The following is a 23,937-nucleotide window of genomic DNA, read 5'->3' as shown; positions in this document are numbered from 1 at the left end:
GTCCCCGGAGCCGTAATCTGCAACCCCTCTTACTCCTCTCCCATTGGCTGCCAGAGGGACGCGCTGTGATTTCCTATTGGTCGCGTCTGCTCCCTTGGCGCCAAGCCTCCTCCCTCCAGGTACTGTCTGGTCTCTGGGTGGCGGATAGGTTACAGGCTGAGAGGGCGTCTGCCCACTGGACCAGTGAGCGGCGTGGAGAGTGAGGGCGGCGGCTGCGTGGTAAGGCAGGGCGGGACTTCGCGTGGCTATTGGCCAGGGCGGGTAGAGGCTAGAGATACGATTGGTTGGGGAGAAGGGACCGTGGTGGGGTTCGAGCTGCGCGGCCTCAGCAGCTGCGGGAGACGGAAGTGGTGAGAGCGCGGCTTTGGAGGGTCGGGCGAACGCCGCCTGGGTGAGTCACTGTACCCCGTGCACTGCCAGCCTGAGAACCACAACGACCAAGTCCTGCCCGGCCCTCGCCGGCACTCTTGAGTCCCGCCCTCTGTCATTCGGGGCTCCGCCTCCGAGCCCTTAGCCCCGCCCCTAAAACCTGGGCACCTGGATCTCCTGCCTGCTTAGCCCGTCCTCCCCCACCCCCCACCCCAAGACCAGAGTCCCTAACTGTGAAAACCCTGGGCCTCCTAGGCCTGGTCCTTATCGCTCCCTTCCTCTCTCTGTTTCTCAGGCTGCGTGCCAGTGAGCCGTGAGGCAGCACCTCCGGCTGGCCGCTTGCGGGCTCCCCCGTGAGGGAGGGAAGGTTGGTAGGATCACAATGGAGGCTTTAATCGTCGTAGCCTCCTGTGGGCTCTGCTGCACACCCACCCCCTCGAGCATACCAAACATGGAGTGTCAGTGAAACTCAGACCTGGCTCCCTAAGTGGGCCTAGGAGGCCTTAACTTGAAATCCTTGTTAATTCGACCCATTTGACAGATGTTGACTCTCAGGCCGGACTGGCCTAATTCTGCTCCTGTTGTGTGGCCTCCTCCCTCTAACCTTCACCTACTTGGTCTCAAGTATGCTCAGCAGGACCGGGCCAACCCTGCTGCTCTTTTATCACAGGTTGTGGTCCTCTCCCTCTTGTCCTCTGCTCTGGACTCTGCCCCCCAGTAACAGGTCAGGTGGGTGCTACTCCTAGACTGGCCGAACAGCCCTGTGGATTCATGACCCTACCAGGGCCAAAAGTGAGTCCCAGTTGGGCAGTCTTTGTCTCTTCAGAGTTGGCATTTCTTCTCTTTTGTAAAGAGCAGGGTTTGGAGTGCTCTACTTCTGGTCGTGGGAAATCAGAACGCTTGAGTTCTGCTGAGTAAGCTTGGATGAAACGCCTGCTCTGGAACTTTTGTGGTGGAATTCTCACCGGGCAGGATTACTTGTTGCTTCTTCCATCGCCTGACTGTTGTGGTGGCTTTATTGAGAGGTTGGATCCTCTATGATGGAGGGAAATGAGTTGCAGAGAAGTTCAGGGGCAGGTAGACTGTGACATTTGCCGATTCTATGGTGATGTTAATGACCTGTGCACTTTCATCTTGTCTCCTTTAGTGACGAGCAGGCAGCCAGGACCCTCGCCAAAGTAGAATGGTGAGTAACTCCTTTTCCATCATACCACCGTGTGTCTGATCCTCTAGTCTGTCTCGGTGAAGCTGCCCCACCTCTCTTGGCCCTAGTACTCCTGGGTATTCAGTTCACTTCCTAAACAGGCTCATTTACCCTGATACTTTTTTTTTTTTTTTTTTTTTTTTTGATGGGTGCTGGTGTTTTGAGACAGCTTCTTGCTGTAAAGTCTTGGTTAGCCTTGTGCTAGAAATGTAGCCCATGCCAGCCTTGAACTCATGGCAATCCTTCAGCCTCCATCTCCTAAGTGTTAGAATCGCAGGTGAGTGCAGCATGGGGCCTTGTACATGCTAGGCAAGTACTCTAACACTGAACTATGTATCTAGCTTACGGTTTCCGAGGATTGAAAAAAGATCAGGCACTATGTTATATAACACTGGGCTCAGCAACTTGTAGTTTTTCTCAGTGTTAGGCTGTTGCTTCTCTATACTAACAATTGCTCTGTCTCCTCTTACTTGGATCCCTGGTTAAAACTATGCATATTCTGGTTTAAGAAAACAAGTCTTTCTTATCTAAGATTCCTGAACTTCAGGGCGTGGTGGCAGAGTCCTTTAATCACATCAGTTGGAGACAGGGACAGGTGACTCTCAGTGAGGTCAGCCAAGAATGTGTAGTGAGTTCCAGAAAAGACTTCATGGTTTTGTGTTGTTGGTGTTTTTTTTTTTTTTTTTTAAATCAGATCCATGAACCTCGTCTCATGAATATATTGTTGGTGCTGTCCCAGGAGTGATTCCACCCAAATTGTAGGCCTTTTCCAGCTCCCAGGTATTGCTGTCCATTAAGCCACTGCAGGTGACAGCTGACTGAATATCTACCAGGACAGCATTATGAAGGTGTTCTGAGTATCAGTGGGCATGGGTCATCTTAGACCTAGTTGAAGAGCTAGGGTTCCAGAGATAAGATGAGGAGACATTCCTGAAACCCTTTCCAGACAGGACCCATCCTTTGTATCTCTCAGTTCCTTTCAGGGGTCACAGGTTAATTAATTCAGTCAGTGGGTGCATTCCCTCCTTCCCTGGACCCGTGGTTCTGTCTGTGATGTGTGCGTTAGCCCAGGCTCTTTTCAGAGAGCCTACTACTGACCCTGCTCCCTTAGACTGATAGCTCATCCCCTTTTCTGGCTTGGTGGTGTACTGAAAACACTGTGCATTTCACAGTGAGTCTCTTTCATATTAGCACCACCACTTAGAAGAAGTGCAGAGTTTCTCTCTAAGCCTACAGTCTCACCAGTGAACCAGGATTGAGCTTTATTCTTGGACAGTTAGGGTAATGTTTGACACTGCTGGCCATTATTGTAAGTACTTAATTAAAAATTCATCCCAAGCCCCCAAAACAAAAGCTCTGGTTTGTGAAAGTTACCAGGAACAGGAAGTGTAAGAGTTCTAGTAAGCTTTCTGTTACTTTTGGAAACACTAAGCCGCTTATCACTCACGACTTATTCCTTGGCTCTCTACCCAACACCACTCATTGCTCTGCCCCTGGGTTTTGAGTGTTGTTGTTTTCTGTAGCTTCAATGGCCCATAATCCCAGTTCGTCTCTTAGACTAAGAAGTTCTTCCAAAGGGTTTCCTTTTCCATTGATCAGGGCGTGTGAATCAAGGGAGAGATGGAACTAAGGAGTGTTTGGGAGGATGGTAAAATACAAAATTCCAAGGATTTCCCTTACAGAGGTGTGGAATGTCCACTAAGATAACACCAGACCAATATTCTTTTTAAGAGGACAAAAGGACTTTAATGAAAGCAGGGAGGCAGATGAATCGAGCTTGCTGGGCTGTGGTTTCAGAGGGAAAGAAGAAAGGCTTGGGGCTGTAAAGAAAATGGGGAGAGCTCCATCTTGGGATCTGTAGCAAGCTTAGAGAGTGCTCTGGGAGAAGGGAAGACCATGTGGGAAATGTGTGACAAGCACATTGGGTAGCACACCTGGAAAGATGGGAAATGAAAAGGTGTGGGCAGGCTTGCTTCTCCTTTCTGAGCGGTCCTGGGGCGGTCCCTCGTCCCACTCTAGAATGTCCCTAGAGTTCCCGGGAGGGGTAGTGGCGGTGGTGGCGGTGGTTGTCTCCCCAACGCCGCCCAGGTTGCGGGGCGGGAGGAGCCAGGGCAGCGGGCGGGGCCCGGGAGCCTCTCTGCCTCCGCCTTCGCCTCCACCTCCCCGGCGGCGTCCTGGGCACTCCTGTCGCTGAGCTCCCCTCCCTTCCTCGCTCTTGCCGGAGGGCGGAGCCGGGCCCGCTCCATTGTGGAAAGGAGGGGAGAGGCGCGCTGGAGCAGAGGCTGGGTCCTGGCGCCAGGGCGCTCGCTTCTGGCCGCGGCTGCATCAGGCGGGCCCCGCAGCCGGGATGCAGCGGGCGCCCGGGGCTGGCGGGCAGCGCAGCGGCTCCGGGGACATGTGCGCTGGTCCAGACAGCCCGTGACCATGAGCCTGACCGCCCGCGTCTCCTGCTCCATGCTTAGCTGCTTCGTAAGTGCCTGGCCTGTCCTGCCAGGGCCTGGGGCGGGGGTGGGGGGAGCACCCAGCGCATGCGGTACCCACAGCCCCGCCCAAAGACCCCGACTCGACCTCAAACCTTAGGGACAGGGGAAGTGGGTTGGTTCTTTTCTCTGACTTGTTTCAAGGAAGCGGGTACTGGGGATGAAAATTCTGTGATTCTTTTTGGCTCTGCAGCTACTGCCCTTGACTGCAGATTTCCAGGCCCCGCCCTGCAGGGGTACATCCCATTACCTCCTCCTCTCCATCTTGGTCCCACCCGCCACATCCTTGCTTGGGGATGTAGGATGTGCCTAGTAGGCTGTGTGGGCTGAAGGAGAAGCTTAGATGTTTGTGAGCTGTCTCTAGGTCTCCAGTCCCCTCCCCCTCACATACTCCATCATTCACCTGACATACCAGTCTTTTCTCCTTGACTGTCCCCCAGACAGTCTCTTTTCTCCATCTTTTCTGCCTCTGCAGGGTTCTGTATCTCTGAATCATCCCTAGTCTTCCCCTCCTCCCCCTGGCTAATGCTCCTTTCCAGCTTCCCCCATCTGTCCTCTCAGATGTCGTGCGCCCCCCCCCCCCCCCCCCACTTAGGTGTCTGCCAGGCCTCCTCTCTCCCCTGGCTGTCCTTGGGTCTCCTGCTTTCTCCCTGAGCGTGGATTTCCTCTTTTCTTCTCCTTTGGTGTTTGGGAGCAGAGTGACTTCAGCTAGCTATGGGTATTCCTTAGGAATTCCCCTCAGATTAGCAGGCAGGGCGGGTTGTTTAGCAGGTAGTGGGGGCTTGTCAGCATCAGCATCGAGAGAGCCCAATGGGAAGATCAGCTCAGCTCCAAAACACTCTTCCTTTTTGACGGCATTCACAAAGGCCCTCTAGAGGCATGGGACCGAATCCCCCCAACCTCCTCCTCTTTGTCTCCACCCACCAGGTTGATGCTTGAGTGGCTGGAGGGGCCTGATTTCCTTTCTCTCTAGCCTGCTACCTCAGCTGGCTCCTGTGCCTCAGGTGTCTCTTTCCCAGCTCTGCTCTTGTCCTATGCTGATAGGAGTCTTTTTCTTAGTTCCCTCCCTTCCTCATGGTTTTTGCAATTTTGGTTCAAAGGAGAAGTCTCTTTAAACAGTACAGATTCTCAGTTCCTCCTTGGCTTAGCTCACTTTTCCCCAGTACCACTTTATTTCACCCTTCCTCCAGCCAAGCTAGGTCTCCTTTCCCTCCTCAAGGAGCCAGACTCTTTAAACAAAGGAAGGTGTCTGTAGGTTGTTGGTAGAGGGGCAGAGCGGAGGAGCCTCAGGAGCCAGGTTGGGTGGCAAACTCAAGGTTATGGCCTCCCTGCAGGGTGAGGAGGGCCCCCCCAGCCTGGAGTACATCCAAGCCAAGGATCTGTTCCCCCCCAAGGAACTGGTGAAGGAGGAGGAGAATCTTCAGGTAAGGAGGAACAGGAGGCTCATGGTGGGAGGGGCTTCCTGCCCAGTTTGTGTTCCAGACTTTTAAATCTTTAAAGGATCTACCAGAGCCCTGGCTTCCTCCTCCTGGGCCTCTGAAGGGGCTGGGCTCCTGTGTTTGTCAGTCTCTTTGAGCTTTTGGCCTTAGGGAAGGGGAGAGGCAATTTTCCTGGACAACAGATGACCAGTGTCCTGACTTGACTCTCCTGCATCATCCCCCTTTTCCTCAGGGGCTGCTATAGAGCAGATAAAAACAAGGGAGAGACTGGATTGTGGGTTGAGGGTTTCTCTGACCTTTTACAGGTACCCTTCACAGTGCTACAGGGTGAGGGAGTGGAATTCCTGGGCCGGGCAGCTGATGCCCTCATTGCCATCTCCAACTACCGGCTGCATATCAAGTTCAAAGATTCTGTCATCAACGTAAGTCCTCGTCTTGTTTTCCTCACACCAAAGTCAGAGTCCCCATCTACTTCAAAGTGGTATTGTTCCAGTGCTTTACCAGATTATGTCCTCAAAAATAGTTGGGGTTCTCTTCCCATTGGCCATTTCTTATCTCATTCCTCTATGTGCAGGTTTATCTGTCTCTCAAGACAGGGTTTCTCTGTGTAGCCTTGGCTGTGCTGGAATTCCTCCTATAGACCAGGCTGGCCTCAAACTCAGAGATCTACCTGCTTCTACTTGCCTCTGTCTCCCCAGTGCTGGGATTAAAGGTGTGCGTCACCACTGCCTAACTTCTTTATTCTTATTTTATGTTTATTTATTAGTGTCCGTCTGCCTCTCTATGTACCATGTACATGCCTAGGCCTGAGGAGACCAGATGACTAAACTGGAGTTACAGGGGTTGTGAACAATTGTGGGTGCTGGAAACCAAACCTAGATGCTCTGCAAGAGCAGCAAGTGCTCTTAACCCTTGAGCCACAGTGGCATTATTTATTAGAAGAGCATAGACTTTGGGGCCAGGCCAATATGGCCCCTTTTCGTGCACTGTCACTTTGTGTCACCTTGGACAAGTGAAGATGTCCTCCTTATGGAATAAAATCACCTGCCTTCAGGATTCTTACGGTATTAACTGGTGACATGTGGGCAGCTCCCGGCATGGTCCCCAGGCCCTAGTGGACTCTCAGTAGATGCTGACTTCCTTTCACTGGTGTGTCACCTTCCGGGCTTGGGGCACCTAGACCTCACTTTGCTCTTCCACTGCAGGTGCCCCTCCGGATGATTGACAGTGTGGAAAGTCGGGATATGTTTCAGTTGCACATTGCCTGCAAGGACTCCAAGGTGGTGAGGTGAGCACAGCGGCCCTCATTCATGTTCTCTGACTCTCGTCTTGTGCAGACTTCTCTGCTGCAGACCCTTGGAGTAAGGGGGTTGGTCGATTACCCTTTCTGTTCCCCACTGGAGGAAAAGGTGACAACTCATTTCCCTGTTCTTAGTCGGAAGGTCAATTTGCTAATCCATTCTGTCTTGACTTGAAGTCCAATGGGGATGGAGCCGTTGTGAGGACTGCTTGAGATCGTGAGCACGAGCTCCTGGGTCAGTGCTGGGCACAGCGCTCTCACTTCAGCAATGCAAGTTTATTGAGCAGTCTGTAGCACACAGTTTAGATACTGCAGATACATCCAAGAACTCACAGACAAAACTTTCTGCCCTGAAGGAGCTTATATTCCAGTGGGGAGGCTCTAACAATAAGGAAGTGAAATACTTTAAATGCTAAATGTAAAAAAGTAAAATCAAGAAAAGCTTTAGCAGCTTCTAGCTTTAAACAACTGACCAGAGAAAGCCGCATAGATAAAGGGTGATTTGAGTCAGGATCTGAGGAAAGTGACTGAGCAGGTATCTGAGGGAAAGGTATGCCGAAGGGCAGGTGAGTGCAAAGGTCTGAAGTGGGTGTGGCCCATGCCTGCATAGCAGAAGAACATCGAGGTGCTCACGTGGCTGGAAGGAGTACAAACAGGTGCGCTGAGTGGGATTTGAGACATGCGAGCAAGGGGGCAGAGGTCGCGAAGTGACCAGCATTGGTGTTGACTTTGAGGGATCTGAGAAATCTCTGGAGGGTTTTGAGCAAAGCAGTGACGTCATGTGACTAATGCTTTATGGGTCTACTCTGGCTGTTACCTTGGTACCAAGTAGAAGAAAATGGGGACAAAAGCCAAGGCCGAGGCTGACCAGCTAGTTAGGAAGCTGCTATAGTTAACTCAGGTGAGAGGCCATGGTGCCATGCCTAGGGTCGTTCCAGATTCTGGGTGTACACAGCATTTGCTATAAATTGGCTCTGAGAGAAAAAGGGCCTGTGAGGATGAGGGAGTACTTAGAAGGAACTCAGGCGAGAGCCTGTTGTATGCTGAGGTCTCTGGCAGACTGTGATAATCCCTTTGCTCTTTTCCTTTGTGAAAACTAAAGTCGAGTTATTAAGGCACACATGTGCTGCCTGGGACCTCCTCCTCCATACTCCAGGCACATTAGGAGTCAGGAGAGGAGAGACCTGGAGTAAGCTAGGAAGGCTTCAAGGAAGAGGTGGGACTGACTGAAACTGTCTTTAAAATGTCAGTAGGGTATGGCTACAGAGGAAAAAAAAAACGAGGTAAGATTGCTAGGCGCAGGACTTGTGTATCATAGGAGGTAGCACTGGTTGGTAGGGTGGCCATAAGAATTGTCACAAGAGACAACTCTTAGGTGCCAGTGCCAGTGTCCTTTCCCCCCAGAGTCACTTCCTTACCTCCTACTTTGCAGCTTCCTCCCTTTCCTAGTCTTTTTGAGGCTGTGTTTTTGACTCTGGACCCCATAGCCTGTCTACCCCTTGCCTCATCCAAGCCTGTGGCTTCTTGCCTGGCAGGTGCCACTTCTCCACTTTCAAGCAGTGCCAAGAGTGGCTCTCAAGGCTAAGCCGGGCCACAGCAAGACCTGCCAAGCCCGAGGATCTCTTTGCCTTTGCCTACCATGCCTGGTGCCTGGGGCTGACTGAGGAGGATCAGCATACCCACCTGTGTCAGCCAGGTGAGGCCAGGCTGCTTTCTTGGGGAATCTGCTTGTTAGCTCATGGTTCTCATTCTCCTTTACCCTTGGATCTTGGTGTTATGGGAAGCTGACAGGCTGGGGACTGTGTTGCAGGAGAGCACATCCGATGTCGACAGGAGGCAGAGCTCGCAAGGATGGGTTTTGACCTGCAGAATGTCTGGAGAGTCTCGCATATCAACAGCAATTACAAGTGAGGGTTCAGGGCTTGGGTGTAAAACATAGTCCATATTCAGACTTTGTGTTTGAATGAAATGTAGCATGTCTAGCTTCTGGGTCCATGAGGGAGGAGGTCTCAAATTGTCCCTATTGTCCCAAAGCCATCCCCTAGGATCATTATTCCATATTGAGATCAGGACACCCTCCCCCATCTTTTCTCAGGCTGTGCCCTAGTTACCCCCAGAAGCTGCTGGTTCCTGTGTGGATCACAGATAAAGAGCTGGAGAACGTGGCTTCTTTCCGCTCTTGGAAACGCATCCCTGTTGTGGTGTACAGGTGAGGCAGTGTGGGTGGGAAATAGGCAGTCAGTAGAGAGGGATGGCAGCTTGTAGGGAATTGACAAGAATTATTCTAAAATAAGAACCTTCAAGGCCAGAGAGATGGTTCAGTGCTTAAGAGTGCTTGCTGCTTTTGCAGAGGACCTGGGTTCAGTTCCTGGCACCCACAGCAGGTCACAACTGCCTGTAATGCCAGGAGATCTGACACTCCTTTCTGGCCTCCACGGGCACACATGTGGTACACATATATATGTCTATGCAAAACACTGATACACATAACAACTAATAATAATAATAATAAAGAACCTTAGACATAATCTCAGATTTTACTCCCAAAGATAAAGCTTTAGTGAAATTGTTTTTTTTTGTCTGTTATTTTGTGTGTGTGTGTGTGTGTGTGTGTGTGTGTGTGTGTGTGTGTGTGTAAAATACTGCATTTACTAAGAGGTTAGCAAGCCTATACCCTATTGGATGTAATAAAGGTCTCACTCACTAGGCCTTTCTATTTGCCATTCTCTTCCCTCTAGGGTACTGGAGTTACAGGCGTGTGTCAGCATATTCTGTTAGGGCTATTTATTAATACATGGCAGAGATTGGTTGTGACTTACAAAGCTAGAAATTTGGGCTGTTTTCTTCTAGTGAAAAGTTGGCCAATTTCAGTGTAAGAATGTAAGTAAATAAGTGTGGTGATGCACACTTTCAGTCCCAGCACTCTGGAGGCAGAGGCAGGGGGATCTCTGTGAATTTGAGCTAGCCTGGTCTACTAGTATATTCCGGGCCAGCCAGAGCTAAACAAACTGAGACAGGTAGCAACCATGAGGGTTAGTGTGGTTTACACCCTTGACTCGGGCTGGTCTCTCGGTGCCTATTGGAATAGGTGCTGTGCAGATCTGACGCGTCAAGGTCACAGTGGGAATACAGGAGCCATTTAAAAAAAAAAAATGTGTGTGAAAGCACTTTGTAAACTATAAAGTGCTCTAGAGATATTAAGGCTTGGGTTGCTATTTTCATGACCTGGATATGCTGGTAGCCCTTGTTGGCTTTGGAGACCTTGTTTTGGCCCCATGAGGTCTCTGCAGTAAGCTTCTGGAGGCTTGGAATAAAGGGCATTATGTTCTTCTGTTCTGTCAGACACCTGCGCAACGGGGCTGCCATTGCCCGCTGCAGCCAGCCTGAGATCAGCTGGTGGGGCTGGCGCAATGCTGATGATGAATACCTCGTCACGTCCATTGCCAAAGCCTGCGCCTTAGACCCAGGGACAAGGGCCAGTGGGGGCTCCCTCAGCACTGGGACTAATGATGCCAGTGAGGCATGTGACACGGATTTCGGTAAGGCGTGGGTGGTGCTAGTGCCCCCAGAGATAGGCCCCTCCTATCCATGCTGTTTCCCAGGAAGTCCCAGGTGAAACCATGGGAAGAGTCGATAAAACTGAACGTGGGCCCCTGCCTTGTGGGTGGTGGGAGTCTGAGTGCCCCGAGGCCAGGCCGCTGCAGGCAGATGGCTGGCCCTGAGACATCTTCCTGCTCTGTATTTAGATTCTTCTCTGACTGCATGCTCTGGGGTGGAGAGCACAGCAGCCCCACAGAAACTGCTGATCCTGGATGCACGCTCCTACACAGCAGCTGTGGCTAACCGGGCCAAGGGTGGAGGCTGTGAATGTGAAGGTATTGTGATTACTTAGTCACTCAGGGTCTGGGGCAGCTTTGGTCAGGAGGGAATTGAGGGCAGCTTGAGTATTTGAAAGAGCCAGATAAACCTGCTTGGATCCAGGGTTTTGCCACTTATGAGCCATGATTATGAAGTATAAGTTCCCTTGTAAGTCTTATTTTCTCTCCTGTAAAATGAGGACGATTCACACCTTGAAGGCTGTCAGAGTAGTTAGCTCTCAGAAAAGATTGTTGGCCCAGAGCAGCTACTTGTTATTTGTTGAGCATTTCTATTGTCCCTAGTGCTGCTGCCGTGGACATTACGGTTGCTGATTGAGCAGTGGCACTTGAGTATCCAGAGGTGAAAGGGCGGTTTGGATTCTGTGTTGCTATCCTGGAGTGTTCTGTCCTGCCAGGGAAGCTCTCTTGTCCTGAGTAGCTGTTTCCAGGACACGTTTGTATGCTCCCCTTTCCTCTCCTATCTGCAGAATACTATCCGAACTGTGAGGTTGTGTTTATGGGAATGGCCAACATCCATGCCATCCGGAATAGCTTCCAGTACCTCCGGGCTGTGTGTAGCCAGATGCCAGATCCCAGCAAGTAGGTGTTCTCTTTGAGATTCCATGCCTTCCACTGCTGTGCCTTAGCCAGTACTGCATATCCATAGAGGATCTGAACCGGAGATGGGAAGGTGGAGGACTTGGATGTCTGATCAGAGTTGGGTACAGTGCACCACGTCCAAGAACAATTCCATTCCTGGAGTGACACTTTAGCATGGTCGTAGGCCATTATATTCTTTTTTTTCGAGATCATTGCCCTACCAAAAAGAATAGAGAACTGGGAGAAACATGGCTATGTAAGCACATGATGCTTCCTTCCCAGTTCCTCTTTTGATTCTAAGAAGCTCTTACCTCTCTGTGTCTCATTTCCCTACCTTTTTGCCAAATACTTCTTGGCATAAAGGTCATGAGTTAAATTCTTGGTATGAGCCCTTACTGAGAGCTGATCGAGGAGGCAGAGACATGTGGTAGTTCCAGAACCCTTAGTGATTCTGTAGAGACATGTGGTAGTCCCAGAACCCCTAGTGATTCCGTTCCTTTCTGTTCTTTCACAGCTGGTTGTCGGCACTGGAGAGTACCAAATGGCTGCAGCACTTGTCAGTGATGCTAAAAGCGGCTGTGTTGGTAGCCAATACAGTAGATCGGGAAGGCCGGCCTGTGCTGGTGCACTGCTCTGATGGCTGGGACCGTACGCCACAGATTGTAGCCCTCGCCAAAATACTACTGGATCCATATTACAGGACTCTGGAGGTACTAAGGGATTAGTTGTACAGAACAACAGAAATGAGGGAAAAGGGATGGCGTCCGGTTCTCTGGAAGTGTCTAGAGAATGTTTCAGTAGAGGACATGGTTACCTCTGAGTCCTCTTCTAAGGTTAGACTTTTTACGGCTGCCAGCTCCCACCGTTGGACGTTCTCCTGGAAGGCTGGGCCCAAACCTTTCCAGAGCTGCCTTGTGTTTAGACTGATCTTTTTACAGGGCTTCCAAGTATTAGTGGAGTCTGATTGGCTGGATTTTGGGCACAAGTTTGGAGATCGCTGTGGCCATCAGGAAAATGCAGAGGACCAAAATGAACAGTGTCCTGTGTTCCTCCAGTGGCTTGATTCTGTGCATCAGCTGCTTAAGCAGTTCCCCTGCCTGTTTGAGTTCAATGAAGCATTTCTGGTAAGTCCTAAAGCCTGTGGCCAGGGTTGGAGAATGGTGTCCTGAAGGCCTCAGATTTACGCCTGTCTGGGCTTCCTAGGTAAAATTGGTACAGCACACATACTCCTGTCTCTACGGCACATTCCTGGCCAACAACCCCTGTGAGCGAGAGAAGCGCAACATCTATAAACGGACATGCTCTGTGTGGGCACTCCTGCGAGCTGGCAACAAGAACTTTCATAATTTCCTCTATACACCTGGTTCAGACATGGTAAGGCTGAGCCCTTTTCCTGCTGGAATTCCTCTAGGGAGAGGAGGCTGAGTCAGTGAAAACAATGTCTAGTCAAATGTTCAAGGAAAGAAAATGAACCAAAGGCACCCTAAAGCAACATTCTGCTGCTTCCCTAGGTCCTGCATCCTGTGTGTCATGTCCGGGCCCTGCACCTCTGGACAGCTGTTTATCTGCCTGCATCATCTCCGTGTACCCTTGGAGAGGAGAATATGGATCTTTACCTTTCTCCAGTGGCTCAGAGCCAGGAATTTTCTGGTCGTTCTCTGGACAGGTGAGAAAAAAAACAAAACAAAACAAAACAAAAAACCCAACCAAACAAAAAACCAAACCTTGGTTTCCCCTCTGTCCACAAGGAAAGCAATAATTGCTTCCTAGTCTGTTTCACCTCAAAGTTCTTTACGTGTTTGTTTACATTTCTTTATAGGTGTATATGTTGTGTGTGTTTGCACGGGCCACAGCATACATGTATAATGCTCAGGAAAACTTCCAGGACTTGGTTCTCTCTTTCCACCCAGTGTGGGTTTTGGGGATTGAACTCTGGTTGTTAGGCTTGGTGGCAAGCACCTTTCCCCACTGAGCCATCTCACTGGTCCTTGTTCCATTTTAATGAGCTTTCTAGAAACAACTTCTTGACTCCCTTATGGGAGAAGTTTAGCCCTGGGGCTAAACTGGAATGCACTATTTTCAAGGTTTCATTAAGTTGTTCCACCATCTTTGGTGCTGCTGTCACCTGGTGTGACACAGTTAAGCAAAGGAGGGGAGAATTACAGAGAAAGGGCTATTCACAAGGTCTGTGGGATGCTGGGGATTTGTTCACACAGCATAGGGAAATCATTCTCAGGAGCTACCTTGGCTCTGTGCAGCAGTATCCTCTAGAAGCATTTCACTCTCAGAGAAAGAAGTCAGTTCCCAGCATGGGATAGACTTTTCTCTGTCAGTAAAAGGCCAAATCTAAAGTAGGCTGTCAAGTTCTCTTCTAGCTGAGTATTTGGGGGAAAGAGACTTGGTGACTTGAATTACACTTTTTTTTTTTTTTTTAAATAAAGTCAAGCATTATAAAAGAAAATGAAATGTTCCTCCTGGTTCTTTTCCTCACAGGTATATACAGTTAACACTGGTAGGTGTGTATCCAGATGTTTATCTCTTTAGAAACATCACGAGTACCTCAGACCGTCAGGTGCACGTTTTCTTGGCTCTCTCGGTACAGACTGATGCAGCCATTCCTGCCTTTATGGCACCTTTGTTTTCATAAACAACGTCCCAGTTTTTTGCATACTGTTCTGCAAGTTCACATTTTGTGTCAGGCTGTCATTTCATCACAACACATATAAAGATACCTTGTTGTCTTTATTTTCTTCTTCTTATTTTTTTCGTAATGCGGAAACCAAACTCTGTGTCTATACCTCACAAATGCCCCACACTCAGCACATCCCTAGCGCTTCTTCACTGTTTCTGTGGCTGCAGTGTATCAAAGGCTAAGAGTCATTTGGGTTCCTCTCTGCCTGTTTTGATCATTTCAAGATCATTGCAGGGAATATTTTAGTGAACATCTACATGTGAGCAAGTTATGGTAAAACATCCATACTATTTGCTATCTAAGTCAATTTTAAGTGCACAGTTCCACTTGGGGCTGTAGAAGCTGTGCTATTATATTGTGCTTGTGTTTCTGCCAGAATTTTTAATTTCTGTAGACAAAAGTGTTCCATTCAAAGGATGTGTATGTTTTATTTGAGACAGTCTCACTATGTCACTGTTCCATGTGACTGGCCTTAAACTCATGAGCTTTCTGAGTCAGTCTTCTAAATACTGCAGTTATAGGCGTGCTCTAAAATTTGTGAAGTACAAATTTTGATACTTGATTATTAGCTGAAGCTTTTGAAGTTAAAGTAAAAATCTACTCACTGAATATTATAAAGTATAACAAAGAACTCATTCATCTGAAAACTTTGATTTTAGGGTCTTTTGAGCCAAGGCCATTGTTATGGAATAGATTTCAGTGGTTTTCCTTTTCTTCAACTATAAAGAGCTTTTTAAAGGATCACTGGGGCTGATTTATATAGGGACTGTTTATGAAGGACCAGTATAGGAACCATGGCTGTTTCTGTGTCCCAGGTGGGGTTTTGTTTTGAGACAGGGTCTTCTGTGTAGCTGACATTGGCCCAGAACTCCTGATGCTTTTGCTTTAGTCTTCCAAGTGCCAGGATTGGCACACTGGGCCCTAAGAAGTGTTTGAGCAGATATTGGAGTGGGACATGAAAGCTCAGAGTGAAGGGAGTTACGAGTTTATTAAAGGGTTATGGGAGAAAGAGCCTAAGAGACAGATATAGGAAAGACAGTTTTGAAGAAAACAAAACAAACAAAACAACTCTGGAGCTGTAGAGGGTGAGAAGGACGTTAACGTTATTTTTGTTGCTTTGAGACGGCCTCACTATGTAGTCCTGGCTGGCCTGGACTCTGCCTCCTAAGTGCTGGGATTAAAGTCAAAGCACATCAAAAGAGAATAGAAAGACGTTATCACAGGCTGTAGGCAATATAGTGTAGCACTTACATGTATATGTATATATGCATGTGTGTGTATATATATATTATATATTTTAAAGATTTGTTTTTATTTTATGTGTATGGATATTTTGTCTACATATGTGTCTCTGTGTCATGTATACACCTGGTGCTAAAGGAGGTCAGAGGAAGGTATCAAATCCCCTAGAATTGAAGTAAGCTGCCATGTAGATGCTGGGAACCAAGCTGAAGTCTTCTTTAAGAGCAGCAAGTGCTCATAACCACTGAATCATCGCTACAACTGAGTTTTGATTCCGTTGTCAGCAGTAAGATAGCATAGGAAGTGATTATGACCTACTGGTAATGGAAATCTGGAGAATTTGCCACTGAGCTGGTTAGAGACATAAGGACTAGCCACCTCTGCTAGAGTGTAATTTATTTATAAAAAGTTCCTGGAAAAGAGGAATATATTCAGAAGTACAATAGAGACATTTTCAGTAGACTATGGGGTTGGTTGAAGGTTGGAGACTAAAAGTGTAGAATGCAGAAGATCCAAAGTCTCTTCAGACTCAAGGACAGGCTCACAGGTCAAAATTTAAAATCCAGAAGTACCTTCAAACTAGTTTGCAGACAAAGGAGAGATACAGGGTGGATGGGATTGAAGTGTCACTTGATACAAAGGAGAGGCGTATTAACAAGGCAGCCCAAATGGAGAAGGTTGGGTCTAGAGGGCTCACTGATGGAAAGACTTTAAATGTTTCTGTAACAACTGGCTTGACTTCCTTCTGTTATACCTTTTCCCAGACCAAAAGTATCATCCTCCTATCTCTCTTCTTCTGTTAAAAGTCCAACAAATGGTTTTATACCCAGTTCAAGGTCAGTGCTTTCTTTGTAGCCTTCCCTGGCCATGGGGGCTGGCTCAGCCCACTTCTAACATCCTCCGGCATTATTGTCTTGTCCATCCTTATTGGTTAAACCTTTGGTGCACACAGGAATGAGCTATGAAGGTTGACACACTGTTCCTGCTTGAATTTCAAAGGGTGCATGGGAGTCACACTCTTCTATATACTTGAAAGTTTCTATAATAAAAAATAAAACAAGAGAAGACAAAGTCAGTTGTAACTTTTAAAAGTATGCGGTGCTGGACTTGGGGTGTAGGTCAGTTAGTGGTGATCATATGCATGAGACTGGCTTTCATCACCAATTCTACCAAGAAAAAGATAGTGGGCAGAGGGACTACAGTTATTTAGGCCTTCCTCTTAGCCATTCTCAGTCAGTAGGTTTTGGATGGACCTTGGAAACCAAGTCTGTTGTATGCCAACTATTGAGCTCTACTGACCTAGTCGACTCAGTTGGCACCCTGCTCCTGCAAACGTGACATGGTCTTAAAGCTTCTTCCCTCGTTTCTTACATCACTGGCCTGTGTCTGTGTTAGGTGTTGGGTATTCAAATGAGACATAGGCCTGACTTCAAGGCACTTTGGTAGAGGGAGAGAAACAAATAAACAGTACGCTAATAGCACTGTACTTTAATAGGGATTGTGTGTTCAGCTCTTACTGTGGCTTTAAGATATAGGTACTTTAACTTTTCTTCCACGCATGAGGAAGCGAGGCTTAGAGAAGTTAAGTTGGAAAGTTCCAGAGCTGAGACTTACACACTGGCTCTGAGCTAGATCTCTAGTTTCATGTAAAATGCCAAATGCACAGGCTCGTGCCTTGTGCTTGTAATCTTGGCTCTGGGGAGGCAAAGACTGGAGATCCTGTCTATCCAAATTGGCAAGCCTCAGGTTCAGTGAGAGATAGGAAAACTCTGAGTGTCAATACATGCACACATGTTCGCCTGCACACATACAAAATTGATCACAAAAGTAAAATCAAATATAAAAATATTATATGAACTATAATAAATAACAAAAGTAAGTACTTAGAATAAGCTATATTATAACTTGGCATGTAGAGGATTTTCTGTGAGAGCTGAGTAAAGCATCTGAGAAGAACCCAGTGAAGTGTTTCCTATTTCCTGGACAATTTCCCTAGGTTTTTATTGCTCTAAAGATTTTGTACTGCAGTAATAAAGATCAGGACAACCATTCGCGAAAATGCTTGCCACCCATTTGGTGACTAGGAGTGCTTCTTGAGTTCTTTGAGTGTTGTCTACTAGAAATTTCCATGGGGTTCTGAGAGTTGGAGGGTCACACTGCTACTAAGTCTGAAAAAATGTATATTGAGAAGTCATGCCCTCTTAATGAGTTTGTGACTGATAAGTTTGTGGTTAGCTGCCTAAATTCCGAAGCCTTGGCATCTTTATAAGGTATAACATTAACATCCTTTAGAGGTGATAACAAATAACTGAGAGGTTAAATCATGCACTTTCTGGTAGTTAATCACTATGAAGGCTTTTAGCTTCAAAACCTGTAGTCTTTGTCTGACTGTAGCAGAAAGTGGTCTGAGGTTCAGGTGTGGCAGTGGCTAAAGTGGTGGATTTAGAATCATCAGTAGGCTTAGGGGTGTAGCTTAGTGATAGAGCATGTGTTTTGTATGTACAAGCCCCAAATTTAGTATTGAGCACAGATTTTATATAGGGAGGTGTATCACCGTAGCAGGCAATTGAAACTATCAAAATGACATGGGCCTGGGAGATTTTATAGGTGGACAATTTACAGGAACTGGGGGCAGATAAGCATTCTAGAAGATAAGTATGTCTTATGCTTTGTGCAGAGTAGACTCCCAGTGAACTTATTTGTAATATTAGATGTCTTGTTAACATCAATTTTGATGCTGTTCTGATGACCTAATTGTGTACCTTAGTAATGGCTCCCTTTTCCTGACCTGGAGCTCTCTGTTTGTCATTCCAGGTTACCTAAAACCAGATCCATGGATGATCTTCTTTCTGCCTGTGATACAAGCAGCCCCCTCACTCGTACTTCCAGTGACCCTAACCTGAATAACCACTGTCAGGAGGTCAGAGTCAGCCTGGAGCCCTGGCACAGCAGTCCTGAAGGAGCAGAGACAGTTGTTGTAGAATCTGGAGTTGGAAGCCCACAGCTGACTGTGGGAGATGTGGGCCTTCTTCCTCTGCCCAGTAGCCAGAAAGATTACTTGAGCAATAAACCTTTCAAGGGTCACAAAAGTTGTTCTCTTAGTTATAAGTTACTTAATACTTCTGTGTCCTGGGAAATGAAGAGCAACACCTCTGAGATCAAAGTCCTGGAAGAAAGTAAAGCACTGGCCCCAGACCCTCCAGCCCAAGAGGAACAGGGTAGGACTTCTGATGGCTTAGGGAAGCCACCTGAACGGTGTCTGGAAAAGGAAGCTGTCAGCTCACTCTCCAATGTCTCCAGCAAGTGTGGTGGAGCCTGTGATTTCCCTGAGCCTCCCCAGGACTCCCTTACAGGTACTCTCCAACAGCCCCATCGAGACTCCACGCAGGCTGTGCTCACAAGGTGTACTCCAGATCACACTCAGGGCAGCCTGTGCAACCCACCAAGTGCTGCCAGCCAAACTCCTCCAGAGCCAAATACTGACCTCCTCAGCCAAGATGCCCCTGGGTCTATGGCAAGTATCTCCTACCAGGAACAGCCTAGTTCTATGCCGGATCTGATCTACAAGAAGGAAGATGCTAGCAAGAGAGGAAGTAAGAATGGGCAGTTTTTGGAAAATCCTCGCTTTGGGAAAATGCCATTGGAGTTGGCCCGAAAGCCAATTTCTCAGAGCCAGATCAGTGAGTTCTCATTTTTAGGGTCGAACTGGGACAGCTTTCAAGGAATGATGACTTCATTCCCAAGTGGAGAGACCACTCCTCGGCGACTGCTTGCTTATGGCTGTTGTAACAAGAGGCCAAGCAATAAGCATATTCGAGCTGCAGGGCCCTGCTTTGGGGGCCAGTGGGCTCAGAGAGAAGGGATGAAATCACCAGTCTGTTCTAGTCATTCCAATGGACACTGTACAGGCCCAGGAGGAAAGAATAACCGGATGTGGTTTTCCAGTCATCCAAAGCAGGTCTCCAGCACAAAGCCTTCTCTTCTGAGCTGCCCTTCTCCAGTGCCTCCTCTTTATCTGGATGATGATGGACTCCCCTTTCCCACCGATGTGATCCAGCACAGGTTAAGGCAGATCGAAGCAGGGTACAAACAAGAGGTAGAACAGCTACGTCGACAGGTTCGAGAGCTTCAGATGAGGCTAGACATTCGTCACTGCTGTGCTCCTCCAGCAGAACCCCCCATGGATTATGAGGATGACTTTGTAAGTATTCACCAGCTGTCACCTGTCCACTTATTCTACCCATCCAGCCTTCTATCCATTCAGCAGCCCTTGTTGGGTACTTTCTGTGTGCCACTGAGTTAGGTGCTCCCATCCTGATGGAAAGTGGGTAAACACGGTGATTTTTCTGGGTGTTAGCATCAGGCAGGCAAGGAAGGCTCTTCTGAGAAGATAATGCTTATGCTGAGTGCTGAAGAATGTGCTGTTTAGCTACGTAGACAGTGAGAAGGAAATAGCATTTTCAGAAGCATGGAGGCAGTAGATGCTCCAGTGACATGGTTTAACCAAGGGGTGGGATGTGTGGGTGTGAGTGTATACATGGCGTGCACATTTTGTGCTGAGATTGTAAGGGAGACGGCTAGTATAAATGAGAGGTAACGGAGAGCTGATGGAGTACCTTTTGATGAGTTAAGTGAAACCCAGACTAGGTGGCTGCCTAGGAATTTTTATGTATTTATTTGAGACAGGCTTCCTCTGTGTAGCATTATCTGTCCTGCAACTAACTCTCTGTGTAGACAGACCAGGCTGGTCTTGATCTCACAGAGATCTGCATGCCTCTGCTCCCAAGTGTTGGGATTAAAAGCATGTGTCACTATTTCTGGCTTGGTTGGGACATTTTAAAACAATCCAGGTGAGGGATAATGAGGACCACCTAGGCTTTACTGTTTTAGCTATTTTAGATTCTGGCAATGTAGCCCTCAGGGAGCTTCTAGGAGCCATCTTGCTGTCTACATGGCTGCTTCCCTTCCATCCGTTCAAGTGCTCTCATTGCCTGCTGATAGAATAGACAGGACTAACAGCTTCTTACTGTTCAGGCGATGCTTTAAATACTCAACCAGATTTTGTAAAGGCCAGATGGTAAACATTTAGGTTGTGTGGGCCAGACTGCCTGTAAGACAACTATTGTGTGGCCACTGTGACACAAAAGCAGCCATAGAGAATACATAAATGAATGACTATGGCCATGTTTCAGTAAAGCTTGACTTAGTAAAACAGAGTAGATTTGGCTTCTGGGCCATAGTTTGCCAACACTTAGCTAGGATGTAACAAGAAATACAGTGAATGACTTGTAATGCAGGAAGTAATGTTGGTGTTTTTGCTTATACCACAGACATGTTTAAAGGAGTCAGATGGCAGTGACACTGAAGACTTTGGCTCTGATCACAGTGAAGACTGCCTTTCAGAAGCAAGCTGGGAACCCGTTGATAAGAAGGAGACTGAGGTATGCATGTGTAGGCAGATGTGTGGTGGGTACTTCATGCAAGCCGGTGGATTGTGTTTCTCAGAGATGAATGGCCTACTGTGGCCGTAGCTCTCCCCCCAGATAAACACCATCCTTGTAGGCAAGTAGTGTCAGTCATAAAAACCATCCTGCTCATTTTCCTTTGGGCTCCTTTCTGGATTGTAATGTTGTTGTTCTCCTCTTTGGACATGGACCTAGACTTTTCCTTTGTGCCTTCTGGTAGGTTACTCGCTGGGTTCCAGACCATATGGCATCACACTGCTATAACTGTGACTGTGAATTCTGGTTGGCCAAACGAAGACATCATTGCAGGTAAGATTGGTTTTTGTTTTGTTGCATCTCCTTGTTGTTACTCATAATGTAGGGTTCTTGTATAGAGCTAAATTAATTTGAAAATGGAGACATTTTAGTAGTAAGTATTTTTGTTTACATCCAACATTTTTATTTATTCATGGATACCCTTTTAGACTTTTACTCATTTTCAAAACATGGATATTTCTGACGAGCTCCTCCCTCTTTGTACTTTGGCAGAAATTGTGGGAACGTATTTTGTGCTGGATGCTGCCACCTTAAGCTGCCCATTCCTGATCAGCAACTCTATGACCCAGTTCTCGTCTGTAACTCATGTTACGAACACATTCAAGTATCTCGTGCCAGGGAACTCATGAGCCAACATCTGAAGAAACCCATTGCTACGGCTTCCAGTTGAATGCCAGAGGAGATGACCTGTCCATTTTTAGCAGGTTTGAAGGGAGGATCTGCTTCAGGTGTAGTCTGGAAGGTTCCTTGGTATGGCTCATGAACACAGAGCTCAAAGATACTGTCTTGAGAAATCCTCCTTGGCACCATGTGACCGGAGCAGAGGAATTTGAGTTTGGCAGGAGATTTTTCTACTGGAGAGACCCTCACTTTGGGGTAATGGTCCTGATCCAGACCCAGAGTCTGGAAGCTTCACACTGAGTTGGTGACTCCAGCTTCTATCTCCTGGAGGTCCCGAGATGATGATTCATAAATACTGCCTGGTGCACAGTGCCCAAACAGCAATAGAAAGGCATACTTATAACCAAACTCCAAGTGATAGTGAGACCCATCTCTCCTCTACCGTGAAAAGAGCAGATCACAGTGTATGAGATAGGAATTCCCCTCCTATTTGAGTTGAACTCTCTTCTGTACCTCTGCTCTGTGTCTGTGCATGAAGGCTCAGTCTTTAGAGGCACTCCCTCTAGTTGATTAGCACTGTCTTCTGTGGAGTTTGGTTCAAAGACTGGTTTGGCAAATGGAGGTTTGGATGCATTTTTCACCTGGCTCATTGACTAGCATCAGTGAATATTCAGTTTCAGAGGGACAGTTCTGAGGATTAAGACACTTTTGGAAACAGAAAAAACTCTGGTGATGCTTAGTCTTGTGAGAATCAGTTATTCAGAGCTGTGAAGGCAGTTGTCACTATTACGCAGTGGCTGCTCTTGAGGTACACACTGTGAAGAATGAGAAGGGAAAAGCAAGATTATCCTTGTGAATTCTGCTGATTGTGCCCTACCCTTTGCACCTGACTTTTCCTAGTTGTCCTGGTGCTAACATGGGAGCTACACCTTGATCCTCTCCTGGCATGAAAATAAAGGATTTTGTTGTTCCACTGCCCACTTCCCCCATGTTGTCTTTCCCTTGGCCGCTGCCTCCTCTGGGTCACACTGCTTCTTATCCTGAACACTTGACACCTTGAGGGTAGAATATAGCATTTGGTTTTTACCTCCTAGCGTATGCTACTTGGTATGTGAGGGTTTCAGTACAAATGCTGCTGTCTATTTCTGTGCACTTAACAATGGAACCCAAACAGAAGGAAGAAAGTCTTGATACCAAAATTGGGAGAGAGGATGTGTCCATTTGGACCAAACACTTTGTTTTGTTTTATTTAGAATTTGTTTTTCATCTTACTATGTACCAGTGGCACTTAACCAAAAGATACAGTAATATAGCCATGTACTGTGGTTGGGCGGATACAGTCTTCTTGGCTTACAGGACTTCGTAGCTACCTTTCCGTAATGCACTCATGCAGAGAAGATACACTGCGCACTCTGTTCAAACTGCAGTCCCTCTCACCTGCTACTGTCCTGTTGCTTTCTAGAAAACATTTTTTTTCATTCCAAACCAACCAGAACCTGCATTTAGAATAGGAATTACTTCTGACCTTTTCCTCAGTTCTACAGTGAAGCATCTGTGCTCCTTTTATACTTGCCGTGGATGTAACCTAAAAAGTTTTGGCATATTTAGGTCAGCCTAGCACTTTTTTTTTTTCCATTTTAATGGAGCTGAATAATGGAGATTTTTGTGTCTGGGAAATTCCTAAGATCAATGAAAGAGTGACAAACTACTTGTCTCTGATACATAAAATTATTTTAAGCATTTTCTCAATCATTAAATGTTACTGCCAGTCACGAGTGGCTTTTTAATTACCAGTTTTCATTGCACTTCACTCTATTTTCAGGGGGATCGGGAACATTTGGGGAGACTGTATCTGTCTACTTTGTGTGACTGTTTTGAGGGACTGTCTCATCAGATTGCATGGCCTTGGAGAGAGACTCTGGGCTCCTGGCTCAGATGTGTCCATCCTTTCAGAGCTGTTGTGGTTGTAAGTGACATGATGTGGCCAAAAATCCAAACTGTGCAGTTGCGTTGTGATAAACATGCAGTGTGCTGTAAAGACTCAATACAGTTCAAATAAAATCTCTATATTAGTGCTGCTTTGTTGGGTCTTCTTATTTCTTACTGGTGTTGGGATTGAATCTAGCTTAATGGATAAAACATTCCGCCACCGGAGTAGATTCCTAGCCCTGTTGTACACTGGGTACTCAGGAGCTAACGGCAGGAGGATTAAGGCAAGTTTGTGGTTCAGGTTTTGCTTTATAGCAAAACCAAATCAAACTAGTGCTCATTGGCGGTCCCTCTAGTATTTTGGGTTTGTTGAGTCCCCTTTCAAGTGAGATTCATTTCTCTTCCTTGTCTGGGAGATCATAGCTGGTCAGTAAGCGCATACCTATCTTTTCCTTTCCGTCAGGTACAGCCGGTCTCATCTAATTTGAATTCGTTTTTTTAAAGGTGTAACTATACTACTATATACAAGATGAATGAGTTTGTGTGCTACGGTTACTGTACCTACCCCAGCCCCCAACCCCCATCATTTTTATTTGAAGAGAGCAGCAGTTCGACTGTTAGGGAAGACTGCAGTGGGCTCCTCTGTTCTCAGGAACCATTAGTTGTGTATCGCCTGAGCACACTCTGCGTTCTGAATCCCTGC

At 47.2% G+C, this 23,937-nt stretch overlaps 1 protein-coding gene across 6 annotated transcripts; it reads left to right on the top strand.

Moving 5' to 3' along the window:
- The first annotated feature begins 200 nt into the window (after nt 1-200).
- On the top strand, nt 201-23,379 carry Mtmr4 (myotubularin related protein 4). Of its 6 annotated transcripts, XM_076936074.1 has the most exons (20): nt 318-391; nt 1,040-1,098; nt 1,517-1,555; nt 5,388-5,477; nt 5,798-5,914; nt 6,698-6,780; nt 8,328-8,488; nt 8,603-8,699; nt 8,888-9,001; nt 10,135-10,331; nt 10,539-10,667; nt 11,138-11,249; nt 11,764-11,959; nt 12,188-12,373; nt 12,453-12,623; nt 12,761-12,915; nt 17,998-19,384; nt 20,514-20,624; nt 20,869-20,957; nt 21,177-23,379. In XM_076936074.1, the coding sequence occupies exons 3-20, from the start codon at nt 1,553-1,555 to the stop codon at nt 21,352-21,354; spliced, it is 3,576 nt and encodes a 1,191-aa protein (XP_076792189.1). In that variant the 5' UTR covers nt 318-391; nt 1,040-1,098; nt 1,517-1,552; the 3' UTR covers nt 21,355-23,379. The 6 variants fall into 6 exon arrangements, with proteins under 6 accessions (XP_076792190.1, XP_034361467.1, XP_076792189.1 ...); XM_076936075.1 differs by lacking the exons at nt 318-391; nt 1,040-1,098 and adding an exon at nt 201-219; XM_034505576.2 differs by lacking the exon at nt 1,040-1,098 and having other exon boundaries at nt 248-391.
- The last annotated feature ends 558 nt before the right edge of the window (nt 23,380-23,937 follow it).

The sequence above is a fragment of the Arvicanthis niloticus genome, chromosome 6 (genome assembly GCF_011762505.2).
Source record: "Arvicanthis niloticus isolate mArvNil1 chromosome 6, mArvNil1.pat.X, whole genome shotgun sequence".
In the NCBI taxonomy this organism is placed as follows: domain Eukaryota; kingdom Metazoa; phylum Chordata; class Mammalia; order Rodentia; family Muridae; genus Arvicanthis; species Arvicanthis niloticus.
Note: the sequence above shows the minus strand (reverse complement) of the source record. Positions and strands in the feature narration are given on the sequence as shown.

What these genes read in the sequence shown, in the direction of transcription:
- Mtmr4 (XM_034505575.2), top strand. Translation starts at nt 3,998, where the DNA reads ATGAGCCTGACCGCCCGCGTCTCCTGCTCCATGCTTAGCTGCTTC. An exon ending in TGGAGGCTGTGAATGTGAAG is followed by an intron (nt 10,668 to 11,137) that starts GTATTGTGATTA and finishes TCCTATCTGCAG; the next exon opens with AATACTATCCGAACTGTGAG. An exon ending in TGGATTATGAGGATGACTTT is followed by an intron (nt 19,385 to 20,513) that starts GTAAGTATTCAC and finishes CTTATACCACAG; the next exon opens with ACATGTTTAAAGGAGTCAGA.